Here is a 21437-nt window from a genome sequence, read left to right as displayed (position 1 = left end):
ATTGTCCATGTGATGTGACATATTTTAGTCTTGGCATACCAAAGTCAATCTGTGACAGTAGGACAGTAGCTGTAAGGTCGTTTCCTTTGTTTACATGAGCTGGAAGCACGTCTGCTGGCGTCAGAAATAGAGTAGTCAACAGTAGGACAACATGGGCTCAGTGTTGAGGTATTAATACCTCAGTATTTCTATCCACTGTCTCTTCTCCATCATGTGACATCATTCAGCTTCAGTGTATAGATGAACACTCACAGACTTTTAACATTCAGCTCCGTCTCCTTCTGAAGCACATGCAGCAGGTGCATCTTCACGATGGTCAACCTATTGATCCAGCTGACTGACCATCACTCTTACCTGGTTTGGTCAGGACAGGCTAAGCACAGACTGAACAAGGCTATTTTAGCTCCAGATTTCACATTTCACAGGAAGCTTTCACCACCATCGCTGAATGAATCAACCGCGAAAAGATAAAGAAGACCAGGCTTTTCTACTTTACTAAAAATGATGCAATTGACTCTAAACAAAGTTATTCCACATATCTTGTCTTATCTTATCAGATGGCGACTGAGTTTAGTCTAAATATTATTCAATCATGTTCAATCAAGCATCGACAGTTGAACTTGACAACATATTATTGTAAGGTTTCTGCTTTACTGTGTAATGTGCCATTAGATAATATATATTATTTGATTTGGCATGATACAAATAAAATTATATTGAAATGAACTGAACTGGATTTTTCCAGCAGCTCCACAAAGATGGGCCATTGCATTGCACTGAATTCTTAGTGTCACATGGACAACAAACATATAGATAAGAGGTGGGCAACAGTTTTTTCCAGTAGGTCACATAAATGAAGCAACACAATAATTATTAAACCAATCTATATGCAAATTGCTGTAAATGCTGTAAAAACAACAACAACATACTTTTAGCAACATGCAGTCCTTTCCTGTGACTAGTTCAAAATAAAAGTCTGGCTATGTCACAGTAAGTCAAATTGACTTTACTTCGTCGTATTTCCACCGGCTCTACTCTCCTCGCCTCGGCACGATTAGGTTGCCTCTCCACTACAAAAAAAGTGACTTGTGACTTTACACCAGACTCCTGTAGTTGTTGGAGATTAACCCAGGTTTTTAGGATTGTTAAGTAGTTTCAACTGATCTAATATTCGGCTTGATTTGTGTCCACACGTCTCCGGAGCACATACTCCTACTCCACAGACTACAGCGGCTCACGATCGCCGGTGCTGTCCCTAAATACACCAGACTCCTCTGTTAAATATAGAGGTTTCCCTGGTAGTTGTTGGAGATTAACCCACGGTTTTAGGATTGTTAAGTAGTTTTAAGTGATCTACAGTGCGGCAACATTTCGGCATGATTTTTGTGGGACGTCTCTTCCTGTGACGCACTCTGGCCAGTCAGTGGCCGGCAGTCTGACCAATCATCACATAGTTACCTACTCAGCTCGCTTTTGGAACCTCGCCTGAGCAGGTATTAAAAACAGTACCTGTTACCAGGTGCTAATGCTAGTGGAAACGCTACTTAAACCGTGGCGTGGCGAGGCAGATATTTGTTAGTAATTCACTTTAAAAGCCAGGTGTGCTTGTTTCAGGCACATAGCTGCTGAAATGTACATTTATTTACATTCACATTTAAGCATTTAGCAGACTCTTTTATCCAAAGCGACTTACACAGAATGGTGAATGTAGGCAACTGAAGAAGTGAATGATTCTCTGCTGGGGAGCTGAGGCTTCATATGCAAAGAGCACTTTGCATATGAAGCCTCAGACGAGCCTATGTGAAGAGGCTACAACATCTTTTTTTAGCATGGTTATTGACACCACCATCAACTCTTTAATAAAAAAAATAAAATAAAAAAGGTTTGAAATCATGTCAAATTCATTATCTGTCCGGAGACTGTGGGGTTGTGGCCGCTACAGCTGTTCCACACACTCACACACCTCTCTCTGATCTTCAAGTGGAGAGCAGAGTCATGTTTCAACAGTGTTTGTACAGAATTTTAATAATAAACAAATGCTCCGATAACATGTTTCATCATGTTGGTGGTGGTTTAACGACATCTTGCACATGATCAGAGCTAGTTTAGCAGCAGTCCTCCACCCTCTTCCTCTTTAGCAGCACCTGCAGCCTCACAGCAGGAGTCTGTTCTTCTTCAGAAATGCATTTACACTTATGGTCACAATGCGACTCCGACCATCTCCTTTTATATCCAAACTGTTTGAAGAGGAGTTGAGCTAACTAGGGCTCCCATGTTTTTCGACACCCCTAAACATTTTTGAGAAGACTACTGGACTTAAACTTTTTTCCGTTTTAACTCCATAATTCTTTACTCTGCATGTGTAATTTTGTCACGTTCCCACCCTCTATTTTCTAACTAAGAAATTAGCATTACAGGATCTTTAAAGGACAGGTTTGAAAGTGTGATTGGTGGCAATTAGCAACTTGCCTTCTGATTATATGAATGCACTATAGCTTCGCTCCGTCATTCAGGAACTGTATAGTTACCTGTGGATCACATGCACTGTTTCTGAAATTCATCAAAACCTACCTGAGGTCATCGCTGTGATGAGATTTCCCCACTGGTCAATACAAGTATTTCTCTTTTTGTTGAGCTGCTTTTATGATTTACTCTGAAAAGCAACTTACTTGTGAAAGTGTATAGATCATCTCAAAAGGGTTTGGAGGCCCCCCCACCATATTTTGGCAAGGCAGGGGCCCCCACACAGAATCTTGCATAAAAAAAAAATACTCCATGTAGATGTGCTGTCTGAATGTGTGTATGAATGGGTCTTTATGACGCAGCTGAAATGGTTTAGGGTTAGCATCTCCAGTGTTCACTGAGACTAGAAAAACACTTCATAATCACAGACCATTGACAGTTTAATGCACTGTGGTGAAAAAAGAGGTTGCTTTGCAAAGAATCCCAGAACTCGGTATACTTAAAATGCAGTTTCATTAAAGGCACGCTTACATTCATCTTGTATCAAAAAGGAACTTCGATCAACATGTTTTCTCGTTCAATGTTAATGATTTGAATGTCCTGACTGTCTGCTTTCAGTGCCAAGAGGGAGCATACACACTGTCGGCTATGACCTCCGGAATCCGTCGCAACTGGATTCAGGCCATTATGAAGAATGTGCAGCCTACTGTCGCCCCCGACATCACCCGGTAATACCCACACAGAACTCCCTCTTCACCCTCTTAGTTACTTGCTTTGAATGTCTCTCTTGTGAAGTCATCTGTCAATCTTCCACTTGAAAGACTCACTCTAGCACTGATCCACTGTCTGCGAGTTGTGATGGTTAATCATTCAAAGCACGTTGACTTTCTTGTTTAATTTCCATTGAGTAGTGACTTGTCACATTTGCTAGACTGAGTGCTACTGCTAAATGAATGTAAGGGAAACATTGCAGCATAAAGTACTAATGGGATATCATTCAAGGTAATTCCAAAGGCATTAAATCAGGAGCAAATGGCTTTGGACTTCCCTTTTGGTCAATTCACTCTGTACAATACATAAAGTATAGGTTATCATGTCCCTGTGTGACCTGACTGAAAACACCTCTATTCACCCTGTCACGGCACATTTGAGAGTATTTCAGATGTGTCTGAAGTAGATATTGTTGTGCCATGAGTGCAGCCAGGCCTTATTGAACCTGAATGCCCTTTACATCGAAGCCTCTGTGGATATACTTCTGGTTCTTAACCACTGAGGGAAAGTCATCTGCAGACTAAGATGAGCTGTTAGCTTAGCAATTATCTCCAACCGAGTCAATGGAAGACTGTTTAAAAGATACTGGTACGTTCATGGGAAATATTAGGTTAAAAAGAAGAATTGATAGAATATATCCCATATTCAGTTTGCATATTAAAAACATATGTAATGGTATTTACAGGCCCTGAAACCTTATTTAGTGCCTGTGTTGAAGGACTACATTTCCCATAATGCTTTGCTACCATAGAGCAGTATATGATGCATGTTTTTGTTTAGCAGATGTTAGCAGAGAAGCTATCCTACGTTCCCACACATGTAAACCCTCTTCCCTTTGTTGAGTCACTTAAGTTCAGTTAAATGTTAAGTCAGAGTCCTGACTGTCATTTTGGACGTAATTGGATTAAACGACAACATTTTTGGTACAATGAGGAGCAACCTGTGGAAAGACTGAAACAAAAGCAGCAAAACAACCGGTGTTCTGCGACAAGACTGCTGAATTAGATGGACGGTGAATTATCAAGGGAAGACCCAGATATTCACCGTATGTGGGAGATGCTGGCAATACAGTTGGCAAAAGGAAGACAGCTTTGGTGAGCTTGACCGGGTGCTGGAGGAAAGCATACCACTGACAGAGGTACTTGTCAGTGGTATGTAAGTAATGATGAAGTGAATGAACCTCAGTCACTGACGCCAGCTCACTTCTTGGTTGCTCAGAGACTTACCTGCATGCCCCGTAAGCCTGTTCCTGCTGATACTCACCATCCAATGCCGAACAAGGAAGAAATGACTCAGAGATGCTGATACAGACAAGCACTCGTGACCTAGTTTTTGGAATAGCTGGCAAAAGGATTATTTGCTGAAGTTGAAGACAGCCCACCACTGGCACACACCGCAGCCCTAACCACAGAAGATTGGAGACTTACTCATCAGGGAGGATAGCGCCCAGAGGCAGACCTGGAAACTAGGAAGAATTGAAAAGCTGTTTTCAGGCTGTGACGGTCTTGTTCATTCATGTGCAGTTTGCTCTTCTGCAGGGACTGTATTCTTTATAAATTTAGATGAACCATGAATAGTTCAGCAGGGCGGAGGATGTTGTGAAGTTAATTTCAATGGTATTTGTTTAAAAGGATACTTCGTATGTCAATGATTTACTTAAAGGAAGTTCATGGGACATATTACATTAAAAACAACAAGGTACATTTTATTTGATATTCCATATTCAGTTTACATATTGAGAACACATGGAATACATTTACAGCCGGAAAGCCAATTCTGGCAACTATGTACTCCGACATTCACACCTACGGTATCCAATGAACCTAATCTCCAATATGTATGGGGACAAAAATCAAGTCCCCATAACATAAATGACTACATTTTAAGGTGAAGTTATGTTTTACGGTTAGGTTATAGTTAAAGTTAAGGTTAGGATTAGGATTAGGGTTAGGGTTAGGATTAGGCCAGTAGTGATTGTGGTTAAGGTTAGAGTAAGTCTCTAGGAAATGAATGTAAGTCAATGCGATATTGATATATCAAATACACTTAACCATGAATCAAATACACTTAACCATGAATCAAATACACTTAACCATGAATCAAATACACTTAACCATGAATCAATTACACTTAACCATGAATCAAATACACTTAACCATGAATCAATTGCACTTAACCACAAATCAAATACACTTAACCACGAATCAAATACACTTAACTATGAATCAAATACACTTAACCATGAATCAAATACACTTAACGGTGAATCAAATACACTTAACCATGTATCAAATAGTTACACTTAACAAAATAAGCAAATGAAAGAAACTATGTCAATAAAGTTGCTCAAAGTTTAAATTCAAAAGTCGATGTTATTGTTGTCGCAGAGAAGTTAAAGATTTAAACTCAGAGTTTAACTCACTGCTGCTGAAAGAACTCCAGACTATTTGAGTTTACAGAACTCTGCTGTGTCTCCAGGTGAAGAATAACAAAAACAAACTCCAGCATAGAGAGTCTGAGTGAACGTGGTCTGGACTCTGTGGAGCAGAGTCATGGTGTCAGAGACTCTGTAGAAGGACAGAAGACCTGCTCTGTGGTCCAGGTAAAGTCCAACTCTGGAGACTGTAACATCTGAGACGTCAGTCCTGATGTTGTTGTGACCAAACTGACAACTGTTTTGTTCACAAAATAAAGCCCAAGATTTGTCATTGTATCCAAATCCACATTCATCTGAACTCCCTGATCTGCTGATGTTCTTGTACGTCACTGCTACAAAAACTCCTCTTCCTCTCCACTCCATCTCCCAGTAACAACGTCCAGTCAGACTCTCTTTACTCAGGACCTGAAGATAAACAGTGAATCTGTCTGTGTGATGAGGATAAGACTGAGCTTCATTCATTAATGTCACTTTTCTGTTCCCCTTAGATAATGAAAGCCATGTGTTTACTGTGTTTGGATCCAGTGTGATTTCCTGTGAATATCTGAGGAATTCAGCTCTGGTCTTTGGCTCTGGTCTTGGTTCTGTCAGTAAAACATCTACTTCAGCCACAGCCAGTGAGATGTTTGTCCATGTCTCGGTCAGGAAGTCCTGCAGTTGACCTCTGACCTTTGCCACAGCCGCTGTCACGTCCTCAAAGTGTCCCAGAGGACGGACGTCGATGGTGGACGAGTGTGTCGATGGACTGAGTGCTGACAGTGAGCAGTAGTTGAGGAGAAACTGGTTGTGGTCATGTGTGAGTGAGAGCTGCTTCAGTTCAGCTTCTCTCTTCTTCAGCTCAGTGATCTCCTGCTGAAGCTTCTCCTCAGCGTCTCTGACTCGTCTCACCTCGGTTTCCAGCTTGGATCTGATCTGCTGCTTCACGTCAGAGCTTCTCCTCTGCAGGAGACGCATCATCTCAATGAAGCTCTTGTCTGTGTCCTTCACGGCTTTATCAGCAGAGAGAGTGAGAGTCTTCCTCTCCTGTTTAAGCACCTTCATGTCTCTGTCTCTGTCCTGGAGTCTCTGCTGGACTTCTTCTTGACTCAGATCCAGCTCTCTCTGCTTCTGCGTCCTCTCTGCTGCAGCTGTGACCGTGTCGTGGTCTTTATGCTCGTCCACAGAGCAGAGATAACAGATACACTGCTGATCAGTGCGGCAGAACATCTTCTTCACCTCATCGTGACGAGGGCAGAGGTTCTCCTGGAGGTTCTTGGAGGGCTCCACCAGCTTGTGTTTCTTAAATGCAGGTGATTGATGATGAGGCTGGAGATGTTTCTCACAGTAAGAGACCAAACAAAACATACAGGACTTGAGAGCTTTACGTTTCCTGCCAGTGCAGACGTCACAGGCCACATCTTCAGCGCCAGCATAGCAGTGATGAGCAGGAGCAGCGTGGAGTCCAGTCTTCTTCCGCTCCTCCACTAAATCTGCTAACATGACGTTTTTCTTCAGTTTAGGCCTCAGTTTGAAGGTCTTTCTACACTGAGGGCAGCTGTAGATCCTACTCCTCTGCTCCTCTGAGTCCCAGTGGTCTTTAATACAGTTCTTACAGAAGCTGTGTCCACAGGTAAGAGTCACCGGATCCTTCAGAAGATCCAAACAGATGGAACAAGACAAGGTTTCTGTGTGCAGCTGAACTCCTGCCATTTCACTACCACTGTCTGAGTTTCTCTTCCTCAGAAGTCAAACAGGTTTGAGCTCTGATCTCAACAACATGTGACACGGCAGTGGGCGTAGCCTGACGGATCCAGTAAGCGCTCGTCAGGCTGCTGTTAGACAGACGACTTTATTAATCCCTTAGGGAGGAAAGAAAAACACCCCAGGTACCAAACACCATAAAATATAGAATAATATAATATAGTAAAATAAAGATATAAGATAAAAATACCCTATGCATATAATATATATATGTATACATATACAGTATATATGTATATGTATACATACATACATGCATATACATATACTTCTATATATACACACATAAATTTACCCCATATTGCCCAAGGTTTTATTGCACATGTTTTTATGAGTTTTTGTTGTGGTTATTGCACATTTTTGTGAGTTGTGATTATGGACAGTTGTTTAGTTCGTACTGCTTGTTTTGTTCACCCTCCTCCCCCCCAATGAGGAGTTGTACAGTTTGATTCCTGGTCTCGAACTGGGTCTGTCCCTCCCGAAGTCGATGACCAGTTTCTTGTTATTTAAGGTGTTGAGCTGCAGGTTGTTAATATGGCACCAGGCAACAAAGTTCCTCAACAGGCTCCTATATTGCTCTTCCTCTTCGTTGTCTTTGATACACCCCATGATGGCCGTATCGTCTGCGAATTTCTGGATGTGACACGTTTCAGAGTTGTAGCAGAAGTCCGCAGTGAAGAGTGAAGAGGATGGGAGAAGGCACAGTCCCCTGAGGAGCTCTGATGTTGCTGACCACAGTGGGCTTTGTGTAGGAGGTAGAGAATGGCATCCTCCACACCGACCTCTGCCCGATGTAGGGTGTCCTCAGCTGTTTACAAGGACATTTGCCTTCTTCTCCATTCATTTGTTTACAAGGGCCTTCAGCACAAGCTGAGCAGGATTTTATTTTTATTTTGTGGTTATTGCTATTGTTTGTAATTTAACTATGTATTTTAACTTTGTTGACATTTTGTATTGCCAGTGTACAGCACTTTGGGCAGCGATGGTTGTTGTAATTGTGCTTTATGCTTTATGGGAGGAGGAGGAGCCAACAGGTGGAGAAGTGCCAGAGCCGACAGGCTCCGCCCCCTGTCGTGTCACATGTTGTTTTGATCAGAGATCAAACCTGTTCTAGTTGTGAGGAAGAGAAACTCACGTCACATCCTGGCGCCAACCCGAAACAAAGTTTTTGAGCGATTCAGACCCACTCAGGTTTTGACTCACGTGACATTCACCCTGATGTAAGTGAAGGCAGCAACAACCATAATCTGGGAGGCATTATTTGAAGGTCAAAATTCTACAATAAAACATACACCGGCTTAGGTTCTGAACCTATGGTGCGTGTACCACTAGTGGTACGAGAGATTCCTCTGGTAGTACTTTATCTGGCACTTTAAAAGCATTTAGTGGCTCAAAACGGAAGTTTCTCTCCCTGCACCAAAGTCCGTAGAGAAAATCATTGTTTTTAGCTTGTGGGGACGCAGAAGCTGCTGGTCCTCTGCTGCCTCGTGTGTTCACTTTGTGTCACTGAGGTCGATCTGAGTGGACGATTTCACACTCCTGTGTGCTATGACGTTAAAATCACAATTTTCTCTATGGGGTTTGGTGCAGGGAGAGTGAGAGGCACTAAACTTCAGTTTCTGGACAAAAAAAAACAACAAATCTGACAACACTAACTCCTCGTACGCACACAGTTATAACCTCATTCAACCCAATCACTCACACATACACACAAGCCACACACCTTACTACTTATCAGCAGCACTTGGGTATTCATGCTCTAATGCGCACATAAGTTTCCTAGGAAGACAAAAAACAACAACATTGTAAGTGACTTCCTTTACTCCTCTTACAAACGATTCAGTAAAATTAGATTTTATTTGTATATTGCGGAATCACAACATACATTATCTCAAGACACTGTACATAGACAACATCATCAAAAACAGAGAAACGCAACAATTCACACAACGAGCAAACACGAGGCATCAAACTATTTGTCTTCTCTGTCCAAAGTGTGTACCTCTATATCAGAGCAGTGCCTTCCTCGCTGCAATGATATTCATAAACCAAGTTAGTCTTCTGGATTTGAGGTGTATGTTTCTGCAACTCCGTCAATCAAAAACTGCCTTTCAGACAGTTCCTCCAGTCTTCATGCAGAAGCCCAGCATCCGCATCTGCCCACTGCCCCATTGACTCTGAGAGAAGCTGAACATCGTGGAAGTGACATTTTTGCCGCATTTGTCCAATCACCATTGAGTTCACAGCAGTTAAAAAAACCTGTTCTGTGCTGTCCCATAGGAACAGTTGAAGCTGAGTTTCAAGTGGTTTTAATGAGGAAGCTTCTACGGGAATACGAAAAATCATCTAAGGCAATTCGTCATTCGTGATAAACAGCTGAACGAACTAGTGACACACACAACGCAGTATATAATTGACAACATTTTAGAGGAAGCTGAGCTTCCCTTGTCGTAGAATAATCACCTCTGTTGTTGTTGTGTTGTCAATTACAAGGTCAGAGGGGGGGTTGATTAGCTCAGCTGAGATGGCTATTCAACCCTCCCTCTGACTTTGTCATTTTGTTCACTTATGTCTAACGAGGTTGGCAGGATATCTTCTCAAAGGTGAAGTGCTCTGTAATAGACATTTTAACAAATTTGTAAAATTGTGAAGTGAAAATAAACACATTTATTTTGTTATGTTATATTTTCAATCTGGCCATGCAGGTGTGTGGTATCCCATATTAATTCCCCTCCTTCAAGGAACTCAAGTTGTATTTGTAATATTTCACTTCTTGTAGAAGAGGGCTTCTTCAGCTATTAATGAACTATGGTGGAACTCAGGTGGGATGTGATCAGTAGAGTCCAAGAGTCTCCTGAGGTCAGATGATTTCATTCCCATCCTTCTTGTCAAGTCTGAACTCTTTTGAGGACACATGTAAGACATAGGGTCAAAAGCAACTGGACTTGAAGTTTTATAAACTGAAGAAGCCTCTTGGAGGAGAGATGAAAAGTCTTCAAGAAAAACATCCAGTCCAGTTGCTACTAACTCTGTGATCTGGATAACAATGACCTGGATGAATGACAGTCTACACAGACAAACTTAAGACAGGGATGGCAGATGGTTAGTGAAGGAAGTCGTCTGTGTCAAAGTAGAGGAAACCCTCCTATCTGTCTCTCCTTTACAATGCTGCTTTTTCTTCCTTTTCAAGGAGACTTAACAAGAGCAATGGGAGTGCATTTATGACCACAGGTAGGTGATGCCAGTGCATTTAATAACCATCAATAAACTACCTCCAATACTATGAGCAATGACCCAACTCCTGGGTTCCACCACAGTTAAGTCAGATGTGAAATGACCACAATTATCTACCAAAAATATCCAGTTAGTCCTGTTTTCACTCCTTTGGATGTTGGCAGTCATTAACATTTCCCATCACAGTTTCTTACACAGGCAGGTATGTGATGATGATAAATGATATTTTCATTTGCAAAAGTCTTAAATTCATCTTGCTCTACCCTGCAAATGAACTGATGCTGCATGATCGGATTTGTCAGTAATATTGTTTTATGAATTTTCTTATTTATGTAAAATAGCTTACGGTAGTGTATCCATTAAATATAAATGTCAAGTTATGTGTGTTAAGTGTGCCAATATGACTTTTCTATATGCTGTCTTTATTTAGGTCGCTCTCTGATGAGAAGATAAAAACCCAAACGATGTTGAAGCCGTGTCTCCAGGTGACCGTTGAGCAGAGCCTCGTCCCAGAGGGCCACAGACAACCACCTGGTAACCAATCCTCTGTGCTTTCCCCTGAGCTCTGTAAAACTGCAGCTTGTGAGCACAAACTAGAGGGATGCTCTGAGACCTGTGATTGCTTTGACTTGAAGATGGAACAGACAGAAAAGCCTGTGAAGGCACAAGGAGACACAGTTGACCTCAGCTCCACAACCTCCTCATCTTGTCCTCCCTCCTCTCCTTCCTCGTTCTCGTCGGCATCCTCTCCTGGCTCTACCTCCTCCTTCCAAACCTCTGTATCAGTTGCTCACCCACTTTCAACAACAGGAAGGGAGAATGTCAGGAGGGGTATCCAGCTACACAGCACATGTGCAAACAACGTGCCAAATACTGCTACTGTGACCGTGACATCAACTCTGAATAACAACGTGATACCTTTACCTGAAATCCGAGAGCAAGGGAAGAAGGAAGCGCACCACCCTACATCCTCGCATCATATTGATGAAGATAAGGACGACAGACCCTCAGTTGTCCTTGAAGAGATTGAGCAGCGATGGCATCAGGTGGAGACAACACCTCTGAGAGAAGAGAAGCAAGTGCCCATCACCACAGTCTTAGGAACCTCTGCCAGACTACCTGCCCATGAGCTCGTCGTGCTGCTGGACAAACAGGTGTGTTTACTGAATGTGGCCATGTATGCTATATTATATTTGTTTATCAGAGCGTCGTGTGACTTTCTTTGATTCATATTTCTTTGTACAGTTGGGACAGAAGCAGACTGAGCTGGATCAACTACAGAAGCAGAACACCATTTTAAAAGAGAAGCTGGAAGATGCACTTCGAAGAGAACTGAGTGCCAGAGAGGGCTATGTATTACAGGTACTACAATCATCCGTAACACAAGGTTAACAACATAGTATTCACATAGTAGTACAGCAGTACCTGATTTATTATTCAGTGCACTGCCTCATGATAGTTGAATATTATAAGTTGCAGCAAATACATATAAACCGGTAAACAGGTGTGGGTGCTTATTCTCAGACTTTGAAGCATGTTTGTAGTGTTTCTGGCATGATAATTCACTAACTGTTTTTATCGAGTTCCACATCTTCTGAGAAAACCATTGATTGATTTTACATGCTAAAGGTAACGCTCTCAATCAATAGGCCCTCCCATCTGTGCTTTTAGTGTATGTCAAATCCACACTTAATATCTGCATGCCAGAATTGCATACATTAACTTTTCTTTTTCATTAATTATCTGCAATTATCAGTCACCTTTTAGTTTCAGTTGAAAAAAACTTGACCGATAGCCTCCTGGTAGGCTCAGAGATGTGGTTCTCCCATGTATGGCAGGGAAAGTAAGTTTATGTCATTAATGAAACTGTCTCATCAATCTTTTCCAAGACGACAACACCCCCTTCATCTCCATCACACAGATGGCAGCACTCGCACAAACTTAATCAAGATTTGCGGGGTGACTTGGAAACCCGAACGCACAAGCAAGACCTTGCTCCGCAGCAGATCCAGAGATCAAACAGAAGCAACACTAATGCTCAAGATGCTGTAGACCACCACGCGGCAGATATTCAGGCTCTGCAGCATGAACTAACATTTTTGATGGCTCAAATCTTGGCGAGTGAACAGGCTATGACTCGAATGCACAATGCGTTAGAACAGGAGCATTCAAAGGAACAAAAAGTAGAATATAGACAAAGTGAAGCCACCACATGTGTCCAGCTAAAGGACAGTGAGGACAGACGACGTGAATTAGAGGCCTGCCTATTGGAGAGGAACCAGGCCCATAGGCACATGAGAGAGGTACAAAGGTCGGAGGAGAGACTTCAAGACGTAACTGCTAGACCTTGTGCTACTGAAGAGAGCCAGGCTGTGAAGGAAGAGTGCCTGAGTAAGGAGCAGCACAGCGTGCAAGGAAGTCATGATGGGCAAAGACAGAGTCTCTGTGGAAGATTATCTCAGGCGGACATGGTAGAAAAAGAGCTAGAGAACAGTGTGCTGAAAGCTGGGCATCAGGTAAGAGCTTTGCTCAGAACTGGGCAGAACTCACAAGGGAACGAATACAGGGAGAAAATGTTGAAGTTAGAAAAGGAACTGACCCAGAAAATAGACATGGTTGAAACACTGAGAAAGAGTATGCATAGGGTAGAAGAGAAATGCCATCTCACTTCCTGCTGTCAGGAGCTTCTCAACCCGACTGCAGACACAGACTGTGAGGTGAATGAATTCTGCAAATATCCGGAAAATGAAGAAGCTGAATACGACACACTGCAGCACTCATGTGAGAGAGCTACCCTGGAGTTCCAAAAAATGAGCCACTTCCTTGGAGAAAAAGAAGAAGAGATCCGACAGACTAAAGATCTATACGAGAGGCTGGTGAAACACAGGGAAAGGGACTTAAAAGAGGCACTTATTAAAATGACGGTTCTTAGCAACAGCTTGGAGCAAACAGAACAGAAGTTGCAAGCGAAGGAGGAGCTTCTCTGTCAACTGAGTCAACGTCTCGCAGAAAAGATTGAGCCCTGTAGTGGTGACAAGAATCTGCAATCCATGCTTGTGGTTGCCGAGGACCATAATGCAGAGCTAGAGCAGCATCTCAATGCCCTGCAGTTGGGCTGTGCTGATCGTCACATGGAAAGACAGCAAACTCCACAACAGAGCAAGAGGGGAAGACTTAATACGTCACCCTCCTCATCACCGAACACAGAGCGTACACCCAAGACAGAGGAACCCCCAGATGATAAGGAGTCAAATAAATGTTTTTCCAGAATTCAGTGTAAAAAAATCATCAACTTAGAGGGCGTGGTCAGAGGCCATGTGTGCAGTGCTTTGACTGCACGCAATATCTCTTCTGATATGCCACGTACTAATGACCCGGAGAAGTTTATCTCCATTACACATCATTTAGAGGAGCAGCGATCTTCCCAGATAGATGACATGACAAAGACTGATCTCAGGATGACAAAAGAAAATAACCATTACTTAGGAAAAGAGTTTTGTTGTGGTAGTACGACACAAAGTAGTGCTGCCAATAACCACTATATGAATGCTTTGGCGTGTGTGGAAAACAGTCAGAGCAAAGTCAGAGCTTTTCTCCTTGGCTCTCATGACGCCGCTGTTTCACAGCTACGTTCACTGTCAGGTATAGAAAAGGATTTGTTCAAAGCATCGCTGCACATCCAACGAGGACAAATGATGCAAGAGCATACAGCAGGTGTCCAAAATCAAACTTCAGAGGTTCCAGAGAGTGCCCTCTGGAAGGAAACGGAGATATTTGAAACAGATGACGCTAAATCCAAAAACAGAAGTGTAAATGCTGATGCCACTATCTTTAACACTTTAACGAAAGCAGAGCTTGTCTACTCAAAAATTCAAAATCTTGAACTTTGCTTAGAGTTAAGTGAAGCTTTTAGTAACTTATATCAAAGGGAAATGGCTCTGAGAGCAATTATTCAAGCTTCCAAAAGCCCTGATTTGAAAAATGTAAGGAAGGAAGTCGAAAATAGGTTTTTCTCTAGTAAACAAAAGTTAGCTGACATTCATGCCCCTGACGTTGCTCCTTACATGGAGCAGATTAAAATGGATGCAGCTCGAGACTTGGCTGAGAACACTGTAGGCAGACACTTGGCTGTACGAATTGTCCCTTTTGGTGATGACTCCATTGAGCTACTCCAAAATGCGCATGATGACCTTGCTAAAGAGCTTCAGAGGCAAGCAGCAATCCTCCATAAATATGCCCAAGAGATAGAAAGTGGTGTAAACCATCCTGGACAGGTTAAAATGACCCCTGGTCTTTTCAGGCACCACAATTCACATCATCATTTAAGCAGCTCTCTGTGTTTGCGTGAAGCTCGTACCCACGCTCAGGTGGCCTGTGCTGCATGCAGGTTACAGGCCACACATGAACAAGAGTTGGGTCAGTCAAGTCAGAACATGGATGCTGTTGTTCAGCAGCAGGCTCACAATCTTAGTGCAATTCAAGAGAAGTATGAAGCCATTTTACAGGAGGGGCGTCTGAGGTTCTCACAGACAGTGACCACTCTACAAATGGAGATTCAAACACTTAAGAGTGAGATCTGCAAACGTGTGAACCGGCTCTACCAGCAGCAGGAGCATCTGGCCCTCCTGGAGGAGCATAACAAGGAGCACCCTGAAGAGTTGAAGCAGCTTCACCAAGCTTTGACAACACTGGATATCATGGATATAGTTGCTGATGGCCAACGAAAGTTGGAGGTTCTGCTGATAGACGTAGATACTGTGAAGAAGCGACACAAGCATCATGTGAAGAAACTGGAGGAGCACTTTGAGCAATGGATCTGTGAGCTTCAGCACAATCATAGAAAAGAGATAGAAAAGTTACTGTCTCAGTTTGTGGAAACCATTCCGTGCAGTAAAGAGGTCCTACAGGACAACAAAGGTGTTATACCAATGGAGGATGCGCAACATGTGTCCAAGATGGACTCAATAGGGTTTCTGAAGGAACGGATCCAGGACCTGGAGACAGAGATGAACTTCATGCGGCTCGAAATGGAGAACAACCACCTCGATGGAGACGTGTCCAGCCTGAGAGAGAAAGACCAGAGAGACTTTGACAGTCTTAAGGTTTTTGCTCTTTCACTATTACCCTAAGGCAGCTATTTGTAGCATTAGCATTAGACTTTCAGCCATGTTTGCAGTGTGGTGTAGGAATGGCATTTTCAGTTCAACACCTTAGTTCACACTGAAAAATCCCCACAAATATTCAATGGAAAGTGCTTTCTTACAATAAACACAATACAATTTCCTCCCAATGTTACTACTTCATTTGGGCAAAATGAAGTAGTCAATAACCATAAACCATCTCCCATTTTCAAGAGGGAAGAAGCTTCTCCAAAAATACGCTCTTGTCAGACTCTGCGGCTTTTACATAGTTGTGTTTGTTAAAACCTTGCACGGCTCTATCACTGACTTTGCATGACACAATGAGTGAACTAGTATTAGACATGGCACAGAACGGTAACAAATGTGCACAAATGTAACCATGTGATGACCAGAATGATGTCCCTTTCCCTCTGTAGTCCACATGTGAACGTGGGTTTGCTACAATGGAAGAAACACACCAGAGAGTGATAGAAGACCTGCAGAGGCACCATCAGAGAGAGATTTCCAAACTGATGGAGGAGCGAGAAAGACTGCTGGCTGAGGAAACTGCTGCAACAATTGCTGGTAATGAGATGTATTATACTCGAAACAAGCGTATCATAGTGCAGGCATAGGGCTGGGCTCTTTTTCCTGAATCATTTCAATTCATGAGATCCTGATTTAAATTTTCGATTTCATTTGATTCATTTCATTTCAGTGAGAGATATTTCACTTTCCATTCCATTCCATTTTTTCTCGGCTATGAAAGACATAGAATCACAAAACTAACGCAAATGGTCTAAAATTCTCTAAACGTGTCCATAAAAAATGACCACCCTGTGCAATTCTGCAGTAACGTTGTAAATGATAATTCAAACTCTAAACCTGTTTCAATTCAAAATCCTACCATTGCCAAACATTTTAAAGTAATAGACTTGTCCAGAAGAGGGTGCTGTGAGTCCATGCCCTTGTTTGCTCATCAGAAGAAAACAGAGGACACAAACTAACTAAAATGTCCACCTGATCAGACAATCATGACACCAAAGCATCTGAGAAGTGGCAAGAAGACGTTTCTGGTTGTACACCATTTATCGAGGTAACGCGAGACGATCATGGTCAAGTCTCACGTGACCACAATCTTCTCATGAGATTTGTTCAGAAACAGGTGAAAAGATCAATCTAATGATTTTATGAGTCGATATTGGATCTTCCAAACAAAAACAATTTGAATCAGGAAAAAAATCTTTATAACCCAGCCCTATATAGGCATCATAATAATAATAATACTATCATAATATTGCTAAATATGGCTTATCTGTCTTTACTACAGCTATTGAAGCTATGAAAAATGCACAAAAGGAGAAAATGGAGAAGTCCCAGCGCTCCCACCTGAGTGGACTGAACTCTGACATCGATGAGCTTCACTTACAATATGAGTATGATATCTTAATTACGTCTTCTACAAGAGAACACTTTTAAGGGGCTCACACATCCACCAAGGCCACTCAGTTTCTCTTCGCGTCAATACTTTCACATAATCGTATAAGATCGATAATTGATTAGACAATCTGAGTTCAGATTCCATCCCAAACATGTTATTTAAAATCCATCCACTACTACTAGTTTGAGTTCTGCTGCTCATCATCAAACTGACAGGTCCAAAATCCTTGGTGGAGGCAAAACTTTTTCTTTGTTCTTTTCCAGCTTTTGCCAGGAGAGTTCACACACTGATGAAAAAGCCTTACAACTCCACTGATCTTATGATGTCTAGTGGTGGCTTGTGACTTGTGTTAAGATGTACACTCATGATGGTCTGTATTATTATAGGGATGTTTTAGACATGATGACCACTCAAAGCTGCTGTGAACTACAGTTTTTGCCACTCACACATTCACTCACATTTTCATACAGCGTGCAGCGCATCGTTCTATCACTCATCATACGTTCATTTATGTATCTTGAATTACATGTTTTACTCAGGGATCAAGTTTATAACGACGACTATTTAGAAAAGTCACTAACAAGATGGAAAGTCCATTCTCTTTTGTGGTTGAGGTACATGAAGAGCCGCTCGCTGATATCTGCTCCTCTGATTCCATGACTGCGCAGAGAGGAGCTACAGTCCATCCAGAGAGAACTGGACGTGTTGTCAGAGCAGTATTCTCAGAAATGTCTGGAGAATGCTCACCTTGCTCAGGCACTGGAGGCTGAAAGGCAGGCCCTCAGGCAGTGTCAGAGATATAACCAGGAACTGAATGCTGACCATCAGGTTTGAATGTTCCTCCGTGCACGTACTGTGTATGCAGCACATACAAACACATTGTGTCTCAAGTAATCCAGTGTAAGTCTCCTCTGTCCAGCAGGAATTAAACAATCAGCTGACTGCAGAGATCACGCAGAAGCGTTCACGTGTCACTGGGGAAACATCGTTGTCCTCACTTACCCAGGGCAAAGATGTGTATGAACTAGAGGTAGTGTTAACACAACACACACACACACACACACACACACACACTAATGATTAGGGCTGTGATCTTGTGCATTTCTGTCTACATCTTGAAGGTGTTGCTGCGCATTAAGGAGTCAGAGATCCAGTATCTGAAACAGGAAATCCACTCTTTGAAAGATGAATTGCAGTCTGCTTTAAGGGTAAGAAAAACGAACTAAACTAAACAACATTTATGTCATGTCTTTAAACAGAAAATTCAACAAAATGACCTTTCCATTGATTTGCATTTCACCAGGACAAGAAATATGCCACAGACAAATATAAGGACATTTACACAGAGCTCAGCATCGTGAAAGCAAAAGCTGACTTTGACATCAGCAAACTGAAGAAGAAGTTACTGACAGCCACAGAAGCTTTAGGTGGAAGGAGTGTCGATGAAGCCATGACATCTGGATATGGTATACGTTCAAGTTCATCTCTTAATAATTCAATCATACTTCAGTTCGTGTTATTTCTTCTCCACTAATTACAACATATCCCCCCTTTTTTTAGACATCATGAAGTCAAAAAGTAATCCAGATTTTATTAAAAAAGATAAAGCAGCAACCTCCAAACAATTGAGAAGAATAAGGTCAAAGGTCAGTGTTCATTTCAACACAGTATTTTTCTTTCTTCACTAGTATTTTACCTAACGGCTAACACACACACACACACATATGCTTGTTGTATTATCCTGTGTGATGTGGTGTGTTTAGGCTCACTTGTCCCATCACTTTTGTCTCTTTTGTCCATCAGACTGTCACTGCACAGGTCTCATGGGACAGCTGACACTCCAGTTGTGGGGTGAACGCCTTAACCCCTGCACCAAGATGCGCTGTAGGTATAGTAAAAATGTCTTTGAGTGTCCACACATCCATTCTTAGACACGGTATCTATCACCTGCTCGTTCTGACATCTCAGATACGTGTATGTGTATATACATACATATATGTGTGTATATACAGTGTGTATATATGTATGTATATACATACATATATACACACTGTATATATACACATATATGTATATATATATATACATATATGTGTGTATATATATATATATATATATATACACACATATATGTATATATATATATATATATATATACACACATATATGTGTATATATACAGTGTGTATATATGTATGTATATACATACATTTTAAGGTCAAGACATGTTTTATTAGACTAAGGTCAGGGTGAGGTTAAGGTTAAGGTTAGGATTAGGTCTCCAGGATTAGGTTTCTAGGTCATCTGAAGTCATAAGCAAAAACTAATGTATGGTCAGTGTTTATACTGCACTGGTGACAACAATCAGTATAACAATACTGCAGTGGGTCAGAAAGATGATGTGTCTCTGTGGAGGAGTTCTTTTTAATTTTCTCTCCAAGTATCACTAGAGGGCGCCTGTGTGCCACTTCTGTTTGATTTGGACAACTTGACGATAAAATGTGTTCAAATGTGGGCTTAGCTTAGCAGTTAGCGTGGCGAGGGAGAAAGTGGCTGAGGTTAAAAAAAGGGCCTCTAACTGTTTTGTGTATTCTAAAAGTGTTGTTTTATTCAGACTGTTCCTGGTTACTCCACGTATGAAGTCTCATATCATCTTAAAGAAGAATTTGACTTCTACTGCACGTGCAAAACATCTCACACCAAACATTTGCTCTATTAATGTAAACTTTATTTCTGTAATATTTGTGTCATCAACATATTTGTATGTGAAAAGATATGTTCCCTTAAACTTAACAGTCAGTATATGTAATAAAGTTCAGTGTTTTCTGTCGTCTTATTGAGAGACATTCATGTTTATGTCCAAATGAGTTAGTAGAAGTAGAGTCCACAGAGGACAGAATCACATTTCCCTGAGGTAACAAAGATAAATGTGACTTGCTCGGCTTTTTAAGGGATGAGACTTCTGATGATTCTTGTCTTGAATCCTTGGAAGAAGTTTTTTGTTTGTGTGTCCATGATGATATTCCTGAATGACTGAATTTCATTATTAATAATAACACTTTCTCTCTTTCTTTTTCTTCTCTTTAACAGAGCCTGAAGGAGGGACTAACTCTGCAGGAGTGCATGAAGCAATGCTTCTTTATGTCACTCATGTGTGACTTCCTGGTGGTTGGTACAATCAAGCAGTATTTGCTCGTGAAGAAACAGTTAGAGTGTTCAGTTCTGATCACGGGCTTGCTGCTTCCATCATGTTTCATTACATCTCTTTTAAATACATAGTATTATTTTTATATTGGTTTTTTTTTTTCAACCTGGAAATGTGTCAGATAAGCTGTGACACGGATAATGAATAATATATATATCCCAGTATGAATGGTATACATTTTCCATATCTGTTAGTTTGGTACGTGTTAAACGTTGCATCTGCTGTACTATGGTACCAGCGATAGTGTGAGTGGAAGCTTCCTTATCTGTGCGAGTTAAAACATGTCTGTGTCTTTTTTAAACTCAGCCTGGTGTAGTGACAGTGAGTTCATCGTCGCCGTGCAGCCAACCATCTAAACGTCTAGAAACTACACACACTGTGATGTTTCTACGGCTTCCTCCCGCAGTCCTTCAACATGCCATATGGGGACTAGGTCAATTGGACACTCTAAATTGGACCATAGGTGAGAGAGTGAATGGTTGTTTGTATGTGTCCCTGTGATGGACTGGTGACCTGTCCAGGGTATGACCCCACCTGTCGCCCTCTGTCAGCTCATTGGAGGATAAAGCGGTAGAAGATGGATGTTTATGTGTGTAACTCCCACTGATTAGGTGTTACAGATTGTAAATGTTGAAGCTTGGCCCACTTCCTCACCTATCACTAAAATCTAGTCCTCAATTGAGTCATGCCTTGTGTGTGTGTTGTTTTTTAACCTGTTCGTTACTTAAAAGTTATGTATGAAAAATATATATATATGATTTTTCTTTGAGATTTTTATTGCAATGTATATTAAATTAATGAAGTGTAAATGTTCAATCTGCTTTCATTTTTTTTTTAATGCATTTAAAGAAACTTAACTTCCTAAATGAGCTTCCACATTACAAACCCAGGGTGTTTAACTTCATCGTTTGGAGCAAATCAATTTTCATTTGTATGGCACTAAATCACAGCCTGCATTATTTCAGTGCACTTGACATTGTAAGACGTTCACTACTGAAGAAAGATACACAGCAGAATGACGCTCCG

At 41.5% G+C, this 21437-nt stretch overlaps 2 protein-coding genes across 7 annotated transcripts in view; one reads left to right on the top strand and one right to left on the bottom strand.

Annotated features, from left to right (window-relative positions):
• Positions 1–21227, top strand: part of si:ch73-103b11.2 (myosin phosphatase Rho-interacting protein) — a 33398-nt gene extending 12171 nt beyond the window's left edge. For 2 of the 6 annotated variants that reach the window (XM_044013579.1, XM_044013582.1), the window contains 12 exons: positions 3082–3191; positions 11076–11799; positions 11891–12007; positions 16203–16350; positions 17096–17201; positions 17875–18034; positions 18126–18236; positions 18328–18414; positions 18510–18672; positions 18767–18852; positions 19010–19090; positions 20297–21227. In XM_044013579.1, coding sequence (XP_043869514.1) covers positions 3082–3191; positions 11076–11799; positions 11891–12007; positions 16203–16350; positions 17096–17201; positions 17875–18034; positions 18126–18236; positions 18328–18414; positions 18510–18672; positions 18767–18852; positions 19010–19042 — 1845 coding nt within the window. In that variant the 3' untranslated portion in view covers positions 19043–19090; positions 20297–21227. Of the gene's footprint in view, positions 1–3081; positions 3192–11075; positions 11800–11890; positions 12008–12308; positions 15748–16202; positions 16351–17095; positions 17202–17874; positions 18035–18125; positions 18237–18327; positions 18415–18509; positions 18673–18766; positions 18853–19009; positions 19095–20296 lie in introns of those variants that run through there. The other 4 variants (XM_044013581.1, XR_006358227.1, XM_044013577.1 and 1 more) reach the window with 4 other exon arrangements.
• LOC122759070 (tripartite motif-containing protein 16-like) lies at positions 5497–7373 on the bottom strand. Its single transcript, XM_044013583.1, has one exon. The coding sequence runs from the start codon at positions 7358–7360 to the stop codon at positions 5678–5680; it is 1683 nt and encodes a 560-aa protein (XP_043869518.1). The 5' UTR covers positions 7361–7373; the 3' UTR covers positions 5497–5677.
• Positions 21228–21437: the final 210 nt, after the last annotated feature.

The sequence above is a fragment of the Solea senegalensis genome, linkage group LG18, assembly GCF_019176455.1.
Source record: "Solea senegalensis isolate Sse05_10M linkage group LG18, IFAPA_SoseM_1, whole genome shotgun sequence".
Lineage (NCBI taxonomy): Eukaryota > Metazoa > Chordata > Actinopteri > Pleuronectiformes > Soleidae > Solea > Solea senegalensis.
This window is presented reverse-complemented; position numbering and strand designations above follow the sequence as displayed.

Coding starts and splice junctions, on each gene's coding strand:
- LOC122759070 (XM_044013583.1), bottom strand. CDS start 7,360: ATGGCAGGAGTTCAGCTGCACACAGAAACCTTGTCTTGTTCCATCTGT.